This window comes from Denticeps clupeoides, chromosome 20, assembly GCF_900700375.1.
Source record: "Denticeps clupeoides chromosome 20, fDenClu1.1, whole genome shotgun sequence".
Lineage (NCBI taxonomy): Eukaryota > Metazoa > Chordata > Actinopteri > Clupeiformes > Denticipitidae > Denticeps > Denticeps clupeoides.
Window position 1 is genome coordinate 15,173,727 of NC_041726.1, and position 21,887 is coordinate 15,195,613.

A 21,887-nucleotide genomic window follows, 5' to 3' on the forward strand; every position below is an offset into this window, starting at 1 on the left:
GGGGGGTGAAATACTTATTTCATTCATGAAAATGCTAATTAATGTATGTTGAAGTTGAAGTATGTATGGAAGGTTTATTTCTTTGTAAGTGGGCAAACTTACAAAATCCGCAGAGAACCAAATACTCAAACTGGTGTCCTTTTGTGTTTTGCTCCACTTACATCCACATGCATCCCCTGAACTACAATCGACACCCCCACAGTCATTCCTGCCCCCCCGAACTAACCTACTATTATACAACATTTTCAAACCTTAGTGAACCTTTTCAATCTGTGTTCAATTACAACTACGTTATATTATATATTTATTTTATATTTTTTAATAAATATGAAATAATTTTGAAAATATTATTGTAAGTATCTGATAAAGGAATGAGCTTGATGAACTTACATTTATATCCTATTAACAACTAAAAATGCCTGATGCAAATTAGTGCAAATTTTTTATATGGACTCCTCTTTAAGCATCACCGGTCTATTCTGGGTAAATTCATCCAGTTAAATACAATATAACAGGACATCTCTTTGTTCCAGAATGCAAAAGAAGAATTCATTTTATTTCATTCACAGTCCAGACACTTCCATTGTGTTTTAAAAGCCCTCCTATTAAATGTTTAAAAAATGGTAAAGACTATTAAAGTTACAGTTCAATCTTGTCTTGAAAGGTATCATAGTGAAATAAGGCACTTCAGGTAAGTTTGTAATCTACTAAACATCTCTAGTAGCTTCTTTTGTCTTAACACCGGCATACATAAATAAATTAAATAAAACCCTTTAATAACTTCCACATTTCCCCTCTGATAAATCTCCTGTCTTGTGACTACCTGATTGCTGAACCAGACTACAGGCTCCTTTTCCATCTCCAGCCTCCTTCAAAATACAAAAAGTCTACAAATTGGAACATGAAAAACCAAACCTATACATAATTCCCTCCTTGAATCTCGGGATGCATTTAATGTTCGTGTGCTGTATTGGATGCAAATGCAGTTGTAAGACTCATTTATGCAATGTGATATGATGGATATGAAGATAAGCCTTCTGTTTTGTGGATTAATGACATCCATAGTTGTGCACGTCTAGGGAAGAATGCAAGAAGGAATGTTATCCTCCACCACTGCCACTGTTTTCATTAGGTCGGAAACTTTGTAGAGCTTAACAATAATGAAAATGTAAATAATATTATAGAATTGTGATCTTGGCTGAAATGTTTGACATGTATGTATTTATGTGTATGCGTACGTATGGTGAACTTTTTTTGAATTCCATTTCTGTCACAAAGTTTTCTATATTGGCAAGGGGTTTGCCATTTTCTGCAGTCTTTTGCTAAAGGAGAATCGCTCCTCTTCCTGTCTGCTTTACTTTGAACATGACAACTGCTCCCTCACTGGCTTATTTTAAGAGGGTTGTAGGCTGTGTGACATTGGAAGCCTTTTTTATAGTTTTTATATGGCACCCCATATTTAGTCTAGCTTATGGCCATTTTCTTGACCGTGTTCTCTGTCAAGACTACACAATGTAACAGTTTGGAATATAGAACTCCACGTAAACGGTTACTATAGAGCTAACATGCACACAGATGACCACAATCTGCTTATGTCAAGCACCTGCTCTGCCTGCTGTGTGAACAAATACTATGACAGTGGTACAGCAACCACTGGTGCACCCAAACAATAGCAGCTTCTCATCTTTCAATATTCTGAAATGTCCATCGTAGCTGCTCTATGGGTTTAAAAATTTCAGTCAGTATCAAAAATTCACTGTGGGCTGACCCAAAACAGAACAAACCATTGAGCCTGCCATGTCCACTAGTATGAACTTAAGTTTCCCTCATGACCGCTGAATATGCAGAGTCTGTAGCACCCTTTATTGTAGCAGGGGTGTGGTCAGTCTGTTGTGCTGAAGATGGTTTGTGTGCCGGTAGTTAATTGTTCCACAAAAACTCAAGTTTTTCTTCTCTCTGCACCATCCCAGTTCCAGTGAAGAATGCAATTTTCTGTTTGCTGGCTAGAGTCATAGTGAGGTTGTGCTCGTAGTCCCCATCATGAACGCCAGTCTGGCGGAAGGCTCCGCCGGTTTTGTTGTCCTCCCAGTAGTGGTGCCAGTTGCCATGCTGGTCTGCTCCAAATCCATATACATTAACCTGAACAGAGGACAAAAAAAAATTCATGGGTTTTAGTATTCTTAAACCAATCAATCGATTTTTATTTATACAGCATATAGCGTTTTTTACAACCTAGGTTGCACCTAAGTGCAACATTAAGATTAAACAATAAAGTATAGACTGTTAAGAAATAGCAGTTGGACCCATTAAACCTAAAATAATTAAACAGCTAAAGCGAACTAGAAACCTAGATAGATAAAAATTTTAAACTGGTATAATGCCTTTAAGTGCCGAATGCCATCCAACACAGGTAGGTCTAAAGTTTTGATTTAAACAGCGACAGATGGGAGCACACTGGTAGGCTACTTATGCTTCTATTAAAAACAGAATTATGCAGAATGATGCATCTTGATGTGTTTTGGCCCTATTTGGCTACGGCTATATATGAAGATCAGAAATGTGTGACTGCAGCCTTACTTCATCACATATGTGAAGGGCAAATATTATTGCCATGAATCCAGTAGAAGGATACAGCCCATGACCCTCCAGCCATGTCTCATAGATGTACTTCATGAAGATGGGGTTGTATACAATCACCTAAAAGGTTGAGTTTGAAACAACACTTGTCATTTCAAAGGCAAATCACTTGCAATCTTTCACCGATCTTTCTATAGCACTCAAAGACAACTGATGACAGTCTGAGGGGTATGAAAAAACACAACAAAGCTTCTGAACCTTCCCTCCTACCCAAGCAGAACAGGCTCTTACCTTATCCTTGCTTGCCTTTATTCTTGGCATGACATGTAGATAAGTGCTGTGAAAGACAAAATGAGGCAGAGGTGAGCAAACTTCCATAAAGTGCTTCTTAAGGACACATTTAAAACATTTCAAGATTATTATTGAATTATTAAATTATCTAATTTCAATATCAACAAATGTCAATAGTTTCAATTTGAGTGATATGCCATGTTAGGAAATGTAACTTTGGAAATGTAATCTGTTAAAATTACAGGCTATCCTATTTAAAATATTATAGTTGTGTAACTATTTCAATTACTGTCACATGACAGGGGCGAAGGACTGAAGTGTTGTCAAAGGAATCTATTACTAAAGCAACAACCAAAAAAACAGGTTGTACGGGTTTAATGTGTTTCACTCATTAGCAGACTGCATTACACACTAACACACACAATCACATTAACAAGAAGCCCAGGCATTAACTAAGCCAAGTCCTTAAACACGTGGTGTAGTGGTGTAATGCAGGGGCTTATTGGGGCAGACAGGTAATGATAGACAATGCAGCGGGCCGTCTCTTCTGTGCTGGGGACAAGGTCTGCAAATGTGCTGCATGGTGTTGGGCTGTAAGCAGTCATACCACCCTCATGGAGTCTGACCATGGAGTTTCTGACCATTTAAACAGACACATGCACATTTGTGGCCTGTCGAAGGTCATTTTGATCCTCCTGTTTCTCCTTGCACAAAGGTTGAGGTAGCGATCCTGTTGCTGGGTTGTTGCCCTCCTACGGCCTCCTCCACATCTCATGATGTGCTCCTGATAGCGCGTGCATGCTCTGGACACTACGCTGACAGACACAGCAAACCTTCTTGCCACAGCTCGCATTGGTGTACCATCCTGGATGAGCTGCACTACCTGAGCCACTTGTGTGGGTTGTAGACTCTGTCTCATGTAACCACAATAGTGAAAGCAAGGCCAGAATTCAAAAGTGACCAAAACATCAGCCAGAAAGCATAGGAACTGAGAAGTGGTCTGTGGTCACCACCTGCAGGACCACGCCTTTATTGGGGTCAACCACCTGTTGTCTATTCCATTTGCACAACAGCATGTGACATTGATTGTCAATCAGTGTTGCTTTTTAAGTGGACAGTTCGATTTCATGGAAGTGTGATTGACTTGGAGTTACATTGTGTTGTTTAAGTGTTCCCTGTCATTTTTTGAGAAGTGCATAAGCATTTCAACACACGCAATGTGAAGGTACCCTAAAGGAACTGGAACAGCTGTATAGCCTTAAAACCACTGATCAGTGAGGCTAATTGGCTTCAATTTCCTAGGTAGCATAACGATTAGACTCTGGAGCAATGGAAGAAGGTCTTGTGGTCTGATGAGTTCAGATTTACACTGTTCCAGAGTGATGGTGCATCACGGTAAGAAAAGAGGCACATGAAGTGATGCATTCATCATGCCCTGTTCCTACTACACAAGCCTGTTGGGACGGTGCCATTGCAGTTGGTCAGGTCGAGGTTCAGTGTTAAGTTCAACGATAAGTCTCTAAAGAATGAGGTCAGCTGACTACTTGAGTATACTCTATGGCAAGGTTATTCCATCAGTGAATTTCAACAAAATATTAAAGTGTGTGGTTTGAAATGGGCAATGTAGATAAATATGTATGAGGTCTAAACAGAATTTAAGAGGAGCACACTGGCACTGAACAACATGTACCTAATACCTAATAACATTAACAAGTCCCACTCTTGTTTCGCTTGGTTTGTGTGCATCCCCGTATGTTCGGCTGGACACTGTTCCCATTCAGTGTGAACCTTGCCAAGAAGTTATTTCCTATGTATGTTCAACCCCCTGCCATTTATTTGTTTAATGTATTAAAACCAGTTTATGTTGTGCCTCATGCCCTTACACCTAATGACTGACAACCTAATTGTCAGTAATTGCATTAGACAAACCAACATGAAATAAAGGATCACACTACACATTCTAAAGACATCTGATAAAGTGCTAAATAGCACTAATATCCGAGAGACCTTCATTTTTTTAGATCAATGTGAGCTGTATGGCAATAAAGAAACCATTCACAGCTCACCATATTGAGGAAGCTGTATGATAAATCATATGCTGCTGAATAGCTAGAGTCTTCTAATGACATGTGGAGTAGTTGACTTCTGTTAAACCTGTGCTGCACTCCACCACTGGGTTTTCAGACTCACAAATTAATGTGGCCAACGGTGAGGGCGCTAATGAGCCATTCCAAGTCCAGGGTCTTGAAGGGAATCAGCACAAGACTGGTCTCATTGTCCAAGTTCACAGCACTTTCTGGATACATAATGTGATGGGTGGTTCTGGAGCCCACGTCCTTCTCAAAACCCTTTGTTGGACCTCGGTTCATTCTGGGGAAAACAAAAGAAGGGGTCCAATTAATTATCAGATCATTCATGCCCTACAATGGCTTAGCAAGTCTTTTGAACTTGGGAACCTGGGATTTTCTTGCCACTCCTACTGCACACAAAACAACTGTCACGCTGCCCTCCTCTTCTCCTTCTTCTTTGGTGAACAGTAGTCCAATTTCCACTAGCATCTTGTATGCTAACAGTATTGATGGTGGTCATTGTTAACCTGGGCCAGACTGATCTGAGGTCTCAAAATGTGCGCATGTTTACGCAAACCATGCATTTGAACATTTTGGATGGAAAAGTGTGTGAAAGAGGGTGAGCAAAAATGTGAGTGCCATTGCTACATATATAATAATTCCTTTTACTAGTGAGTAATACACTGTAGAATTTTATCAGTCACATATTTATAATAGTCAATATATAATTTGAATTAAATCTTAACTTAATCTACACTGTTAATATATATGCCTCAGCTGTTGAATTGTAAATAGTTTATTTATATAAACAAAAACATGTGCATTCTATAAATGTGCAAGTTATTAGAGCTGTCGGGTTCGGCTTTGATTTGATCATTTCAGTCGAGCTTGCGCGGTAAATTATTGGGCTATAGTGATTTGCTGCTTGCAAACCTATTTCGGTGATTGGTAAAAGTGTTAGGCATGCATTAATTCCTCGAGTCCGGCCAAATCGCCGCTTGGTTGAGCTTTAGCTTTTTTTTTGCATGCATGCATGCAATTTATTTGTACAGTTTGAGCTGGGTGTCATGGGTGTTACGTCATGACAGTAAACAACCAAGAAAAATAAGTCTAGCGCTTGTATTTGTGATTTTAAAAAGCTGTGCTTCTCAGTTTGGGCCCAATTTTTTTTTAATCTTTTTGTTTATCCCCACCCTACTGTAACTACCAAACTATTTTTTCTACGCCTTTCCACTACTCACAACTGTGTTTAACTCCCATGTAACACACATCTTGAGATGCAACATTTATCTATTTACACCCAACGCACTTTTTTTACTGCACATTTTCTTTCCCTCTTAGTCTAGTGCTGAAAGCAAAGCAATCAGGTTGATTGGCCTCCGCCACTACAGTATTTTGGGCTGTAAACGGGTTCGGCCTTTTAAAAAGCTCTACTAGTTGGGCTCTGGCCAGCATCTTTAACATCTTGATGATGTTAAAGAGGCAATACATTAATGTCATTTGTGCAAAAAGAGCACCCTGTCCTGTTTATTTCGCACATGTATCAGGAGGTATTTTTGTTCCACAAACCTCAGAGGGTAAACAAATTATTATTCTCTACAGGTGCAATCATATGCAAAAAATCCCCAGCTTAGTTTTCTGTCACATCATACTGCAGAATAACAAAAGGCCTGTGTGGCAGCTCCAATGAGCTCTCCCTGTGTAGAAAACACTTTCAGTTTCAATGGTGCCAAAGAAATGTTGAAGTTAATGTGTGACAGGCAAATGATAGTTGAACACATCAAGTTGGCCAATATATAAATAAAAAATTCACACAGCTAGTGTTTGGATTCTAATTTGATTATTTTACAAGAATATAAAATATTAAGATACAGGTCAACTGTATGGCTTGCCTACCATCGTCAAGCCCTGAGCTCATCGATCCTGTCAGCCCTCACCTTTTATCACACCCTCACTTCAGTGCCATCAATCAACCCCTGCATTACCCTGCACCACTACAGTGTATTAAAGGACCTTTTTGCCCTTTTTGTTTTGTTTAATAAATTCTTTTTTTTTTTCTTGATATACATTACTACTATCTATTTATTAATTTATTTGTATGTTATTTAAGTTTTTCTTATTTCCTGTCTTAACTATATGCCTCACACTGAGTCTACTGTACCTTAAATTTCATTGTTCCTTTAAAATTGACAATGACAATAAAGATTTATCTTATTTTATCTATCTTACTTGCAAGTCCTCTGTCCCTGGTCAAGAGATTTGCTCCATAATTATAATCTTGGTCATCATATTCAGATATAAGGTCTGTATAAATACTGTTATTAAAAAAAACCAATACAATAGTGTGATATAGCATTTCCACTACTCATTATTAATAATAAAAATGTAACGTATTTAAGCAAGATACCTTATGACAAAATCACTGAGGTCAATCAGTGGTCCGTAATTAGAGTTCTTGAGGTTCCCAGAGTTTCCCACCACAGAACAGGTCCGACAGCGTCCAGGTTTGGCATCACGGTAGAGCTCCTTGTCAGGGATGACCTGGAATAGCTTTTCCACCACTTCATTAAAATCGGTTGGTTGACTCTCATCCTGCAGCAACTGTTGGCAAAGGTAAAAGAATTTGAATAATGGAAATTGTTCTGATAATATTTTTTTGTCATGTAGACAAATGTACCACAGTTGCTTTCTGAAATGAGATTGTAGAAATGAGATTGTAGCAACTTATGTAAGTTAAGCATTGTGATCAGGCGTGATTTTTTATTGGTATCAAGGTGTTTGTTTCATTGACAAAGCCTGCTGTCTCTCATTGGACCCGAAGAGGACAGCAGCATCTTAACGATGCCTCCATGCATAACGTGACAATGAAATCTAGCTATTTCTAGTCTAATATTTCCAGCATGCTCCATTTGAACAAGTTTGACACAAGCAAGCCAACAGCCTCAATGGCAAGAGCCAAGCTGCCAGATCTATTTTTGCTTTTAAGAGGAAACACATACGCACACACACACACACACAGCAACAGTAGCTCCCAACAGTAACCAGGTTTTAATTGACTCTCATTTGAGGCAAGCGGAATACTATCCAGATGATTTGATTCTTATTTCTGAAACAACACACTTAATTGACTTATTCAAGAGAAAGAATTGGCTTTGGTTATCTAAATAATTAAATATCTAATAAAATAATAACAACTGTTAACTGTTATTCCTGTTAACTATAATTTTTGTTCCTCTGCATAAGCCGAAAAAAATAAAATTAAAAATAAAAATTGAACAGTCTATACTGCCACCAGTGGCAATATTGTTAGCATAAAGTGACATTTCTTGCTTGTGTGTTTTTTTAAGCATGATTACATTTTAATCTCTGCAGATGCAGAATCTCTGTTTACAGAGCAATATAGTAAACATCATCTATATTCTAATGTTCTTATAATACTGTACATTTTGCACCTTACATATTATACATAATACATATTAATCCATTATATCTATTATGGACTTCATTAAAACTTCAATATTATGACATTGTTGTTATTAGTGTTTTATACTTTTATTCTATAAATGTTCTTGGTAACACAAATAGTAAATGGTAACACATCCAGATTATTTGTCCTACCAGCCACCATCTGTAGGTCTCATTGGTGAGTGTGCTGCTCCTCCTGGACATAAGAGGAGATATGTCCTGGTTGAAGCGCTCGGCGAACCAGGTGTCCCCCCCTGTCTCCCCCACACAGCGATGGCAGGCGCATGCTTCCTTTGGGTGTAGGTCATTTAAGAGGCTAAGCGTGCTCTTGAAGAAGAGCATGTAGTTGCACAATAGCATGGTGAATGCGACAGTGATGGAGAAGAGAATAAGAGTCTTCGCTTTCCGAAGCCTGAACGTAGACATGGTGGCGCTGCTAAACTCACAGGCACGCTTTTTATGAGAACTCACAAGAGGACAAAGAGGACAGCGGTGACAGGAAACACTTCTAACATCCAACAGTCATCTTCTGAACCAGCCCAGTGTCTGTAACTGCTGCATTGTCCTGCATCAGTCCACAGATGGTTGATTTAAACCACGTCACAACGTCAGTCTACTGATTGAAATTCTGGTCAAGAAAAAGTAGAAATCAATAAGCAGAATGCCTGCTGGGAACAGTTTTTCACAATTCAAGCCTCTCGCTCAAGGCTCATGAAACAGAATCTGTTCTGAATCACGCTGAGAGAAATCCAGGGAGCAGGCAAGGACTCTTGTACTGCAGAATGCCAACGCGGTGGCGACCCAGGAGCATTCTGCCACACTGGTTGACGTGTGACTGGGCTGCTGACCACTTCCTCTGGCAATTTAATGAGGTCAGTGACCATGTAACTTTTGTAACCTCACCCACCTAGAAAGCAAACAATAAGAGTAATTAAGTCAGCAGAATTAATTGGAAAAACAAACACTATTAGAAGGCATAATGATATACGACACAAATGAAATAATGTATTACTATTCAAGCATGCCATCGGGGTTTCAGCAATTTAAAGGTTTTAAAGACTGACAGTATAATGAAAATCTGTATGCATGCTACAGTAATGTGTGTGAGCACAAATGGGCATTTTTTAAAAATTCCAATACACATTTAACCCAGACTAATCCCTACAATAAACTGTGTTCCATTTCACAACCCTCCATGTCAATCATTCCAACCCCTCTATAAATATATAAAACATTATAAATATGAATGTGATTCACATGTTAAGGTCCATCGAAATTATATTTGAAATATTTAAGGCTATGAATGTTACACATCGTGTCCTAAGAAAAAAAAATTATAAAAATTCAAATGAATTCTTCAGATACTTTTTAAGATGTCCAGAATGTCACTGCAAGTTTGAAACAAAGACCTAGTGTTGGTTAAAGCATTGTAAAACCTGGGATGTTCCCCTTCAGTACAATTGCAAAGAAAACCTTTTGCTTTTACACTCAGTGAAGAGATTCACTATAAGAATTTTTTCCACCACACTCAAACCTTCCTTGTCTTTCTCCAAGACAAGTCAAACTTTTCTAATTTTTCATAATGATAACTGGGATTCTGTATATCTGTAAATATGTTTATAAATCTGTTCATAAATGTAATTTAGTGCCTTTATACATATTACAGCTTTTTTCAGTCGCTAACAGGCATTTGCCCAACAAAGTCACAATTTTCAAAACTGCTAATACAATGTGCACAACATTGGCCTGTTGTGGCCATACCATTTGCAAATGTCATCTTGTTTCCACACCCAATTTGAAGTCAGTCAACACAATTCTACAGTGCTTCACCAACCACAAAAATTATGCATAATTTGGATAATTTTTAATTTATCGATAATTTGAATAATTTTTATGGATATTTTTTGTCTTATTTACAACATACCACAATAAAAACAACAACATTCCAAACCTTAGCTACAGTATAAAACCTGAACTTATGGAATAATATCAGCTCAAAAACAAGCTGATAATTAACAAACAATTTTAAAAACTCACTTCAGATGAAATCTGTCCACTGGATCCAATCCCTTCTACAATACTCCAAACAATCTCTCCTGACATCATTGAAATGGTTCAATTACATCTGGTCATGTACCATCTGTCTTTAAAACAGCCTAAAGAAACCCACTTCTGATCCTGCAGACATCAACAACTACAGACCAGTGTCTCTTCTCTCATTTCTTTCTTAAGTCCTTAAGCTCTGTGTCTACAATCAGCTATCACTTCATCTGTCTCAGAACAACCTCCTTAATTCCAAACAGTCTGGCTTCAGAGCAGGTCATTCTTCAGAGACAGCCCTTCTGGCTATTTCTGAGAAGCTACATGTGGCCAGAGCAGCAAAACTCGACTTCTCTGAGGCATTTGACACAGTGAACCACAAGACTCTCCTGTCCATCTTTAAGAGACTTGGAATTCGTGTTGCTTGGGTTGTGTCTTTCCTTGATGAGTGGTCTTAGCAAGTGACTTGGGTCAACATTTGATTCATGTAGACTCTCCACTGGTGTCCTCAGGGCTCAGTACTTGATCCTCTCCTTTTCTCCCTCTACATGAGATCACATCCTCACATGGGTTATCCTACCACTGTTATGCCAGCGACACACAACTCTTCTTCTCTTTTCCTCCCCAAGGGACATTGCAGTTGCAGACTGCCAAGGTTGGATCAGGCATACCAAGTGCTTTTATCCCAGGTGACGTCAGATGCGATGTTGACAAAAACATGTGGCCTAATCCCAAAGATCACAGAGGAAAAAAAAACTAAATTTGCTTTTTCATGGAATGTTTTTGAATGTGAAAATTAGATGAGAACATTCAGTTCCCAACCAAGAAATACAGTGTAAAAACAGTGGTTTGCATGTTTTGCATGCAATTAAGTAAAATGTCTTTGTTTCAGTTTTAAAGGTTTTTTAATGCCAACACTTGCCAGCATTTTCAAATCTGTTGCACTTTGACTGGATGTACCATGTGAACTGAAAACATGTATTATTGTTTGACAGAATCATTTCATTTTGAGTCAGATTTCCAATGTTTTGGTAAAGTTAATGTATGCATAGAAAGATGTATTGAATTTTGAAATGAAGTGCTAGTGAAAAGTAAGATGAACAAAATGCTTTAGTAAGCCATTGTAGACATGGCATTATAGCACTAGCACTATGCTCCTATTGAAGCATGGCCACGGCAACTGATAATTATCAATGCATCCTGCTGACATAATGCTGCCTATTGTTTTATAAAGGGGTGACACGTGCTTTGCATTTTACATGAGATGGTAACACAAGATGCATGACGGCAAGACAAGGTAATATTGGTTTAGTACAAAGTGTTTAGAGATGGACAGGTTCAGTTGCAAGAAAAAAAATGGGATAAAAAAATGGGCAGAGAAATGGACGCATCACAAAACAGATGGTCTTGCTGTGGTCCTGACAACACGCAGGGCCGGTGTCACGTCACATGACCTTGTCCTGCTGAAGGTTTGCATCTCATTGATCAAAGATAAACATTTGTGATGTGAAGCAGCATCTTTGCACACTTTGTGCCAGCACGGCCAGCCAGGCAGGAGAGAACAGACAGGGTGCTGAGGGTAGAGTGATTGTGAGAATCTTTATTTTTTTTCTGGTCAGTAAACCACCACAGTTAAGGCTGGGTAAAAATAGTTCTTATTCCAGACAATTCTGAATGTGTTGCCTTAGAGGAACTTTAAATCTTACATTTCTGTAGCAATGATTACTGGAAACAATTTTAATGCTTGCCTTTGGACATAACAACCATGTTTGGCCGAAACGTCCCCACCCGTCACCATGTCACATGGTACAAAAACCTTGTGACAGCAAGATGACTTAAGACCAAGCCGAACCCACCCTGTAGCAACGCCCCTCCCCCTCCTGCTCAGTAAAGACATGTATCGTGTGGCTGACAAATCCCATCCCAGGCAGGAGCCGGCTCTGATCTTCCACTTCAGAGAGCTGTTTTGTTCGCAACCGACACATAAATTAATCTCGATACAGACGTGGACAATTCTGCATTTTATCATATTATTACATTGCTTGGTAATTTTCCTGGTGGCGGTATAAAAATCCTTGTTAAAGAGTGCCGGTATTGAGTATGGTTGCCTGATCTGTGTACAGTTACACTCGAGGTAGGGGTTTCATGCTGCGCAGAGCACTACTGGGCTACCGCTAAGCACGACCAATAGAATCAAAGCGGTTTAGTGTTTGGTCTGCCCCTTTGAAGCAGGCGTGAAAGAAAAGCTGATCTTATCAGCCTCTGAGTGTACAATGATGTACAACACGACATTATCATACCAGGAACCACACCTATTTTTTTGTCCCATGGCAAGCGTGGTGCATTGAGCTCGACTTGCAAAACTCACGATGAGCATTCGGTCTATAAGTGGCTTTAGATTTTCTGCAATTAGCAGAATTGAAAGTGAAAGTGAAGTGATTGTCACATGTGATACACAGCACACGGTGCACACAGTGAAATTCGTCCTCTGCGTTTAACCCATCACCCTGAGTGAGCAGTGGGCAGCCATGACAGGCGCCCGGGGAGCAGTGTGTGGTGACGGTGATTTGATCCGGATTTGAACCGGCAACCTTCTGATTACTGGGGGGCTTCCTTAACCGCTAGGCCACCACTGCCCATTAGGTGCCACAGACATGTGAACCAGGCATTTTTCTGGCATTTGTGGCATCTGGTGAGCACGGATTGAAAGGCAACAGTTTCTCTGCTCATTGAAGCAAATCAAAGCGCCCATACGGGTAAATGAGACCTTAAGACCTTTGAGACCTTTGAAAAAATGTATGCATTGATAAACCTAGTCAGGTCTATTCCAGTGAAGGTTCACACCTCTAGTCAACTTGTGCAATTCATTAAATACAAAATATTGCAAACAACTGTTTACGTACCCAAAGAGGCTTCAGGTTTTTAAAGGCTACTCTAATTTACTCTAATTTAAAGGCTACTCTAATTTGAACCGGCAACCTTCTGATTACTGGGGGGCTTCCTTAACCGCTAGGCCACCACTGCCCATTAGGTGCCACAGACATGTGAACCAGGCATTTTTCTGGCATTTGTGGCATCTGGTGAGCACGGATTGAAAGGCAACAGTTTCTCTGCTCATTGAAGCAAATCAAAGCGCCCATACGGGTAAATGAGACCTTAAGACCTTTGAGACCTTTGAAAAAATGTATGCATTGATAAACCTAGTCAGGTCTATTCCAGTGAAGGTTCACACCTCTAGTCAACTTGTGCAATTCATTAAATACAAAATATTGCAAACAACTGTTTACGTACCCAAAGAGGCTTCAGGTTTTTAAAGGCTACTCTAATTTAACAAACTGATTAAAATTTCTGGATGAAGGCCAATCAGATTTCAGATTTTTCTCTCTGTCACGCAAGACAATGCAACACCAGACAAGGTGGTGGAAGGTGCAGGGTTTTAATGGGTGTGTGATCATATTGTGAACAGGTGATGTGTGATATGTGAGTGTGGTTGGTGATGATAGCAGGGAAACAATATTTGTCCTCTAGCTTAGGGTGTTTTTTGCACAAGGACATGGCTTTATATTATCCAAAATGAGGAATGAGGTGAGAGCAGTCAATCATCAGCATGCTCTCATTATAAAAACATAATGAACTTACTACCATTGTGTCCATTAGCAGGACACTTAACCCTGAGTGTCTCCAGGGGGACTGTCCCTGTAGCTACTGATTGTAAGTCTGGATAAGGCCATCTGATAAATGCGGTAAATTGAATACAAATCTCAACTGGATCTCTCTTCTGGACAGTCCTTTAAGTACTATGATCAAAATAAAGTAAAGGCCGATAGGGGAAAAAAGCATGTGGACAAAATGAAGCACATTCCAGATGACCTGTTTCCCTCCAAAGTGGCTGTTTCAAGGCCATAAAGGCTGAACGATGGTCTTTAACTGGTAAAAAAAAAGAAAACAAAATGAACACTCCAAAAACCAGTAAGGTGTACTCAGGACTTGGATGCATTTAAATGTAAGCAGTGAAGAGCAGCTTTTATGTGAAAAATTTTATCCCAAAAATGCCAAATTATTTGCATAGATCTGAAAGGACAGCGTAAAAAGTCCTGTTCTTTTCTCCTGGGACATCGCTATATATCCTCAGAAGGGGGTGGGGGTGCTTGATCTGAAGACCTGAAGAATCTCAAGCAGTGTCAGGCTCCTCCACTTCCACCCATCAATCAAACTTCCCCCTACTTAACATCAGAGAGCAAGGACATAAAATCTTCCGTTTGGTCAGATTAGAGGTTTTTGAGGTCAAAACGATGACTTGTTCTCCCACAATCTGTGGATTTCTTTTTAGTTGCTGTTAATATTTAATGCGGAATAAGTTATTCCAAAGGCACCGCGGGGGACGTCGAGATAGAGCAGGGCAGAAAGTCAGCTCTACTTCACACACAGCCGCCGTCTGGCTACATGCAGCACCATGGCAGCCTGCCACATAGGACCCAGGCATCCAATCTTATTACTCCGAATAGAGGAAAAGGATGCACTGGTCACTCAAAACCTTCTAAATACCTACTTTGTTTTTAAATCGAATCTGGTTTTAATGAGTAGCTACGACTGGTAACTATAGCCTGTGTAATTACAGCACTCCAGATGGTTCATGTTCGGCAGCTTGTTTCAAATCCAAGCTCCACTTCCAGTCATTTCGTGATCGTCTCCCTTGTCATTTAAGCTTCATGTTTCCCTTTCTTGTTTCACACAATTTGGCATTCATCTAAAAATATCGCAAACCCCACCCGGACGTGCTGCCTGAAAAGCTTGCAGTCATATGACAACACTCATAAAGTGTCACAGAGTTAAAATCCTCTCTCTGGTTGCCTCTTTTTAGTGAGAAGAAGTTGCTAATTGAGAGAACCAGACAGCGTGCTTGTTGAATTCTGAGCAGAGAAGATCTAGATTCTTTTACATTATCACTGCGTTCATCTGGCAACCCAAGCAATAATGTTATTAAAATTCTTTACCTGTCTTGAATATTACTAATGTAACAACTAATGGAAGGAAAGACAATAAACAAAAACCTGACCTGAAGATCCATCCTGTACAACAGTGTCTATTGATATTCTGATGAGAAGAAGAATTAGGGAAGGGAACAAAAAAATGAATAGATTTGGAAAATATAGAACTTTGACATTTACAAAACTGCAGCCCCTCCGGAGATGTTCCTGGTCTGCGATGGTGAAAACATATCAAATTGGTCCATGTAAAGAAAACCCAGCAGAAACAGGGTCAATGGCTCTGATTCCGATACAATGCTGTCAGAACACAAAGTATGTTGTATATTGGACCGATCAGGGTGCCCATGCTTAACTATGTCCAGCACAAAAAGTGCCTACAATGTAAAATAGTTGTAGAATGTAAATGTAAAAAAGGTAGTAATGTAACAATTACTACCTCATAGCAGAAATTGTTTTCAGTAGGGTCCAATGGAACATCTATACTTTAATGTCACTACATACACTGAAAAATGTTTTAACTTAAAAAAAATTATTTTTCACACCTAATGTTTTAGAATTGACGTAATATAAATAAACCAAACCTGCTCTTGTCTGGTTTGTTCACGTTACTGAAATACTTATTCAGATATTAGGTGTGACAGATTTCTTCAATTTTTCAAGTATGGCCAGTGTTTACTTTTCAGTGTACATAACAGAATATAATTTAATGTCTTTTATTGTCACTACATGCATATAAAAAGCTCACTCAGTGCAGACAGGACTGTTGTACATAATACATATGGGAAGAATAAATGAGTATGGTTTTATATACAGTGTACAGTGTGTGTACCTGTGTGTGTGTATATAGTGTGTGGGTTACATGTTTCACCAAAAAATGAATCGTGAGAAGAAGAATCATGATATATATTTATATATACTGACATTTTGTTCCATCTCTGTTATAAATCTGTCATTTGGCACACAATTGGCCTGACAGTATAAATTAAAGCCAACGGGCTTTGCAATACAACTATACCTCTACATGTCAATTATCCTTTGTGGAAAGACAACAATGGTCTAGGTGTCAGAAAAACTGATGAAAGTGCATTTGTGAGAGCTCCAACCGACTCCCCCTCGCAGCATCCCTCCACCTCCGAGGATTACAGACACCAAATCCACCTCTGTTGTCTACTAGCACCGATTATCAGGGATACCTGAGACGCTGTGTAGTGTTTCCCTGCAGTGCAGCCATCTGTCGGCTCTCTACAGAATCAAGGCCCAGTGTTTCAAAACACGCCCATATCATGGACCTCCGGTACTGTGAGAGATGTGACAATTTTCTGTACCAAATGTCAACACCAAAGTCTCTAATATTAATTGCCAGGGCACACACAGACACGACCATGAATACCATGAAACACAAATAATGACAGATTAAAACAATGAAGGGAATCAGGAAGCACAAGACGAGGCAAATGTGAACATGGGACCGGAATACTGGGAAATGTCAGGGAGTATGACAGTACACCTCCCCCTTGATTCAACACCGCCTCACCCCAAGAACACTGGGGGGCAGAAAACAGGTGAGAAACGACGGGGAGGCAAATGTAAAAAAAAAAAAAACATGTGGCTGAGTGCGCAACCTCATTCTTCGCCTTTCCGCTTCCTCCAGGCAGCCCACAAACGCGTTTTTTTAATTACATTTTTAAAAAAATATAAATGCTGAAGCCACATGGGCCCACGCTAGAGTATTTGTTCTTGGTCATATCGGTATGTTTGTATGTGCTTTTTGGATGCGGTGGGTGGGTGGCCTACTTGTTTCATTTGCAACGCTGGCTCAGACTGGAGCGGGGCCAGTTTAAAAGAAGGCACCACAGCACATTTTTCGACCTGTTGCGGCCATCTGCCACTCTAGCGCACCCCCTCCGGCCCGAGTCGGGTGCACCTGCTCACCACTGCCACCGCTATTCTCACGGTGAGAGCCTGAGATGAATGTCTTTTCAAAAATACTTTGTTGCAATATTGCTACCCTCAACTTTTGTCCTGTAGCCTGGGATGTGCGTTCAGAAGGATGTGGCACAATATAATGCTATTTATGTTCTGTTTTTATTCGTCCAAATGTGTCTTTAGCATGCAAACCGATATGCATTACACCATAAAATATTAAACACTAATAATCATAATAATAGTACTTTTTCTTTCCTTGAGATGTAGAGATGTTAGAGAGATGTAAGCATGATGCATGAAACTTCAAAATAATTGAAATCTAACCCTGTTCATGAGTGCACAGAATTTTCATTGTATGCCTTACAACAACAATAAAGAAATCGAAATGTTTTGTGCAGCAGTCCGAAAGTCCCATCATCTTTCCAAGATCCCAGAATACAATAACAATAAATGCTGTTACGCTGCAGAAGCGAATCGAAACAATTCTACAGCGAATTGTAGCTGTTATCAAGTGCCACTTCTTCTGGGACAGACAATGTACATTCAAATTTTACAATATTATGTTAATAGAAGCAATAATTAAGGCATAGATTAAAAGTAGAAAAACACATTAATATCTGCAGGTCCTCCATCAGAAGATGCATCCCCTTTCAATAAATGTAATAACTTAAAATATCTTAATTTTACTAAAACAAAATGCCACCTTTTGCTATTAATGTCATGAAGGGCTTGCTAATATTAACAGTTTTGTGGCATTTAAAGTACCATCAGAAACAAAGTCAGAGAAGAACTGCCAAGTCAAGACCAATTGGACTTTTAGAGAAAATATGTTATTCGAGACAGAAGGCCTCGCCTGCTGCACGCAACAATTCACCATTGCTAATGTTAGCTCATCACAAGTCGTCAGCCACTACAGCTTCTTCTGACTTTGTGGATCTCTGACACAGACCACTTCAGATTTGATGCATGGGCCCAGACATCAACTCATGTATGGAAAATCAAATCTTTTAGAGTCTGCTTATGACTTATGGAGATGGGTATGGAAAAAGGGGCAGGAAGGGCTGGGCTGTGATTTCTGGTGTCAACTACGGTACCAAACACCAAATGGAAACATTTTCAAATGTTTCCTTTACTGTATTGCATACAAATTGCATCCGAGATTGATACACTTAAAAAAATTATTTGTTGGGTTAACTTAATTCAATTACGACACCTATTTCAATTATGACACCTATTTAGTTTCAAAGAGCATATTTCTTGAAATAGGTGTCATACCATACATTTTTAGTGTATGGTAGATACACTTATGTCTCTGGCTGGGTGATGCTAGAGTATAGTGTGAAAAGTTGTGTCAATTCTGAAACACAACTTTCCTAATATCAAAACACAAATATGACATTGAAATGTAAAATAAGAGACTTTCAGTTACGCTGTCACTCAAATACCTGCTGGCCAATGAGGCGGAGCCCCGCCCCCACACAAGTGAATAAGTCCAACCGAATCCTGAGGCAGCATTAACATAAAATGGGGCGGAGTGACTGAAAACACAGCAGTGAAAATGACAAAGAGCGAGATGTAAGCAAAAACGTATGTTGTCAAAATTCCTGCTTCCTATTTTACATTTCAACATCGTATTTTGGTTTGATATTAAGAATAGTTTTGTTTTTGCCACAAATCTGATTCCATAACTTTTATGCTTTACACAATACAGCAAATTTCTCCAATATGCCTAATTGGATTCAGCCCCCTTCATTTTGGGCTACAGTTTCTTTCACAAAATGCAAGTAATCATAACACTTCTGTCACCAAACGTCCTTTCAAATACAGAGAAAAATGACATTTTGTCAAAAAGGGTACATTTTACAAACAAATAAGCTGTTTACATACAGGCATTTACACTTCAATGTCTTTCATTCTTCCCAAATGTCATTACAATAGAAAATGTCACACTTACACACACTGGGCTGTTTTCTTGGCTAGGTTTCGTACTCTCAAATATGATCTTGACAACACTGACCTCTAAAATGATGCAAGAACTCAGCAGAGCAGAGACGTCTGGACCACTGAACATCAGAAACACCCACTCTGCCAAAACCAAGAATAACGCGCTACGTATTACTTTACTGTGTGTGCACAGCTCAGATTATTGGTCTGCCTTACTATCCAACATCCTACATGAGATGAAATGAATATGATTGGTCACAGCAGATCAATAACACGCAAAGCAGGTTGCGCAACACCAGATCCGTGCCGGGCCCTGAGCCTCTGCGTCTTCAAAGCGATGACAACAGATGCTCCACGTCCCCGCGAGGCTGCTGGGAGTTCCCGAGTGCGCCTGTTATGCGTGACTCGCTTTAAATAGAGGGTGTCGCTCGTGTGCAATACTTCACCGAAAAAATGTCACCTTTCCACTCCCGCTCTTACCTTCCATTCACAGAGGCTGTGGAGCCAGCCCGCCCATTCTTACGCAAATCCAGAGGATGGGGCGGAAGGGCTCCACCCCCGCTTCTTACAACTAATTACATTGCTTAGTAATAGAGTACCGAAGGTCAGACTGTTACTAACTCATCTGCAATCCTCTGTAATGCAAATGAAGATATTTTACATTTGGGATCGCCATTTTATAAAAACCTTATAACACAGGCCAACCGGTATATAACGTGTTTAGGAAAGATCCTTACGACCAGAGGGCATCCAAATGCAATAGCAGCAACACTGAAGCAGTGACAGCCAGCGCAATCCCAACATCCAAGTACACATCTATACAAACACACCATGGTTAAAATAATCTTCTGCTGTGCAGCAAGGGTGTGACGAGAAGCCACTTTACCCCAATATTACTTTTATTATAAGCATTTGAAAATTATGATGGAAATAAAATAAAAAAAATCCAAAAACGTTTGTCTGTATCTTGTCATACATTTTTTTTGCTTTGTTGATGTGATGTTCTGGTTTAAACTGCCGAGATCTGGCAACCCTGTTCGTAATTGCCTACCTGTTGTGAACGCAAAGTCCTTTCTTTACGAACTCCTTTCACACAAAGGATGGAGTTAGATAGTCCAGCCTGACATCCTACAAATTCTCCCTGTTTTTTTTTTTAAACGTAGACGTTGAGAGAATCTTTACTGAATGCAGCGAGGCTGCAGTGACCAGGAGAAGAAGGGACGTTTCGAACCGGTCACTCACCGCATATTCCGCGCAGGTGACGAGCCGAGATGCTATCTGTGCAGCCCGGCGACGCGTGAAGCAGACGGACCGAAAATAGGACGAGACGTGCAAACATGAACGAGAACTGTTCGAATACGAATGTCGGCTTCGCTGCCCTTGGCTGACAGCGTCGGGACCGGAGAGAAACGCGCCGCTTCCTCTTCAGCGCCTCGCTGCTGCCGCCGCCGCCACCGCCGCTGCGCGACTTAATGTCCCTGTTCGCGACCACGTGGACGCGCGCGCGCGCGAGCGAGAGAGAGAGAGGGAGAGAGAGAGAGGGGAGAGAGAGAGGGAGGGAGAGGGAGGGAGAGAGAGAGAGGGGAGAGAGAGAGGGAGGGAGAGAGAGAGGGAGGGAGAGAGTAGACTTGACATCTAGTCTACACTGAAAAAAACGTGAACGCGGGCTGAACTTGGAAAAATTGAAGTCATCTGTCAACCCAAATATTTGAATGTCCCCACTGTGTGAATGAACCAAAGAAACCTGCTGTCAGCTCCATTGTAGTTGTTAAATATGTTTTACATTTACATTTACAGCATTTATCAGACGCCCTTATCCAGAGCGACTTACAATCAGTGGTTAGAGGGACAGTCCCCCCCTCGAGCCACTTAGGGTTAAGTGTCTTGCTCAGGGACACAATGGGAGTAAGTGGGGTTTGAACCTGGGTCTTCTGGTTCATAGGCGAGTGTGTTACCCACTAGGCTACTACCACCCATAAGCATAAATTAAAGAAAAGTAAAAGAAGTGAAGCGATTGTCACTGTGAAACACTGCAGCACAGCACACGGTGACACAACGAAATGTGTCGTCTGCATTTAACCCATCACCCTTGGTGAGCAGTGGGCAGCCAATGACAGGTGCCCGGGGAGCAGTGTGTGGGGACGGTGCTTTGCTCAGTGGCACCTCGGCGGATCGGGATTCGAACCGGCACCCTTCCGAATACCTGCTAGCTACGGCTGGATTGTTTCAGTGTACATGCATTTACAGGGTGAGCTTAATCTGCCAGCTAAACTAGTCACATTAATTAGTTATAAGCCTTGAGAAGTTTAAAGAACTGTTCAATGTGCAAAACCGGGTGTTGTGGCACAACATTTTGAACATAAAGAACTTTTATAAAACCTGAGGAAAACAACCGTATCTCACTTTAAACCTTGGTGAGGCACAAGGCTGAGATGTTTTCCAGACAAGCGTCCTTGTCCAGGCGCCGGTGACGAAGCTGGCGTGATCCTGTTCGTGACGCCAATTGTGGTGGGAAATTTCCCGGCCGGGGAGCTGCAATAAAGGAATTGATCATCTGAATTGATCATCCAAGAAAATGGGTGTCATT

The 21,887-nt window shown here is 40.3% G+C and overlaps 1 protein-coding gene across 1 annotated transcript; it reads right to left on the bottom strand.

Moving 5' to 3' along the window:
• Window positions 1-523: 523 nt before the first annotated feature.
• Window positions 524-20,767, bottom strand: LOC114770188 (CMP-N-acetylneuraminate-beta-galactosamide-alpha-2,3-sialyltransferase 1-like). Its single transcript, XM_028963889.1, has 7 exons — window positions 20,543-20,767; window positions 8,556-9,309; window positions 7,345-7,538; window positions 5,059-5,238; window positions 2,869-2,914; window positions 2,578-2,697; window positions 524-2,139 (listed from the first exon to the last, which is right to left on the bottom strand). The coding sequence occupies exons 2-7, from the start codon at window positions 8,826-8,828 to the stop codon at window positions 1,921-1,923; spliced, it is 1,032 nt and encodes a 343-aa protein (XP_028819722.1). The 5' UTR covers window positions 8,829-9,309; window positions 20,543-20,767; the 3' UTR covers window positions 524-1,920.
• Between the last annotated feature and the right edge of the window lie 1,120 nt (window positions 20,768-21,887).

What these genes read in the sequence shown, in the direction of transcription:
- LOC114770188 (XM_028963889.1), bottom strand. Translation starts at nt 8,828, where the DNA reads ATGTCTACGTTCAGGCTTCGGAAAGCGAAGACTCTTATTCTCTTCTCC. An exon ending in AGACCTACAGATGGTGGCTG is followed by an intron (nt 7,539 to 8,555) that starts GTAGGACAAATA and finishes CTTTGCCAACAG; the next exon opens with TTGCTGCAGGATGAGAGTCA. An exon ending in ACCGTTGGCCACATTAATTT is followed by an intron (nt 2,915 to 5,058) that starts GTGAGTCTGAAA and finishes TGTCTTTCACAG; the next exon opens with CACTTATCTACATGTCATGC.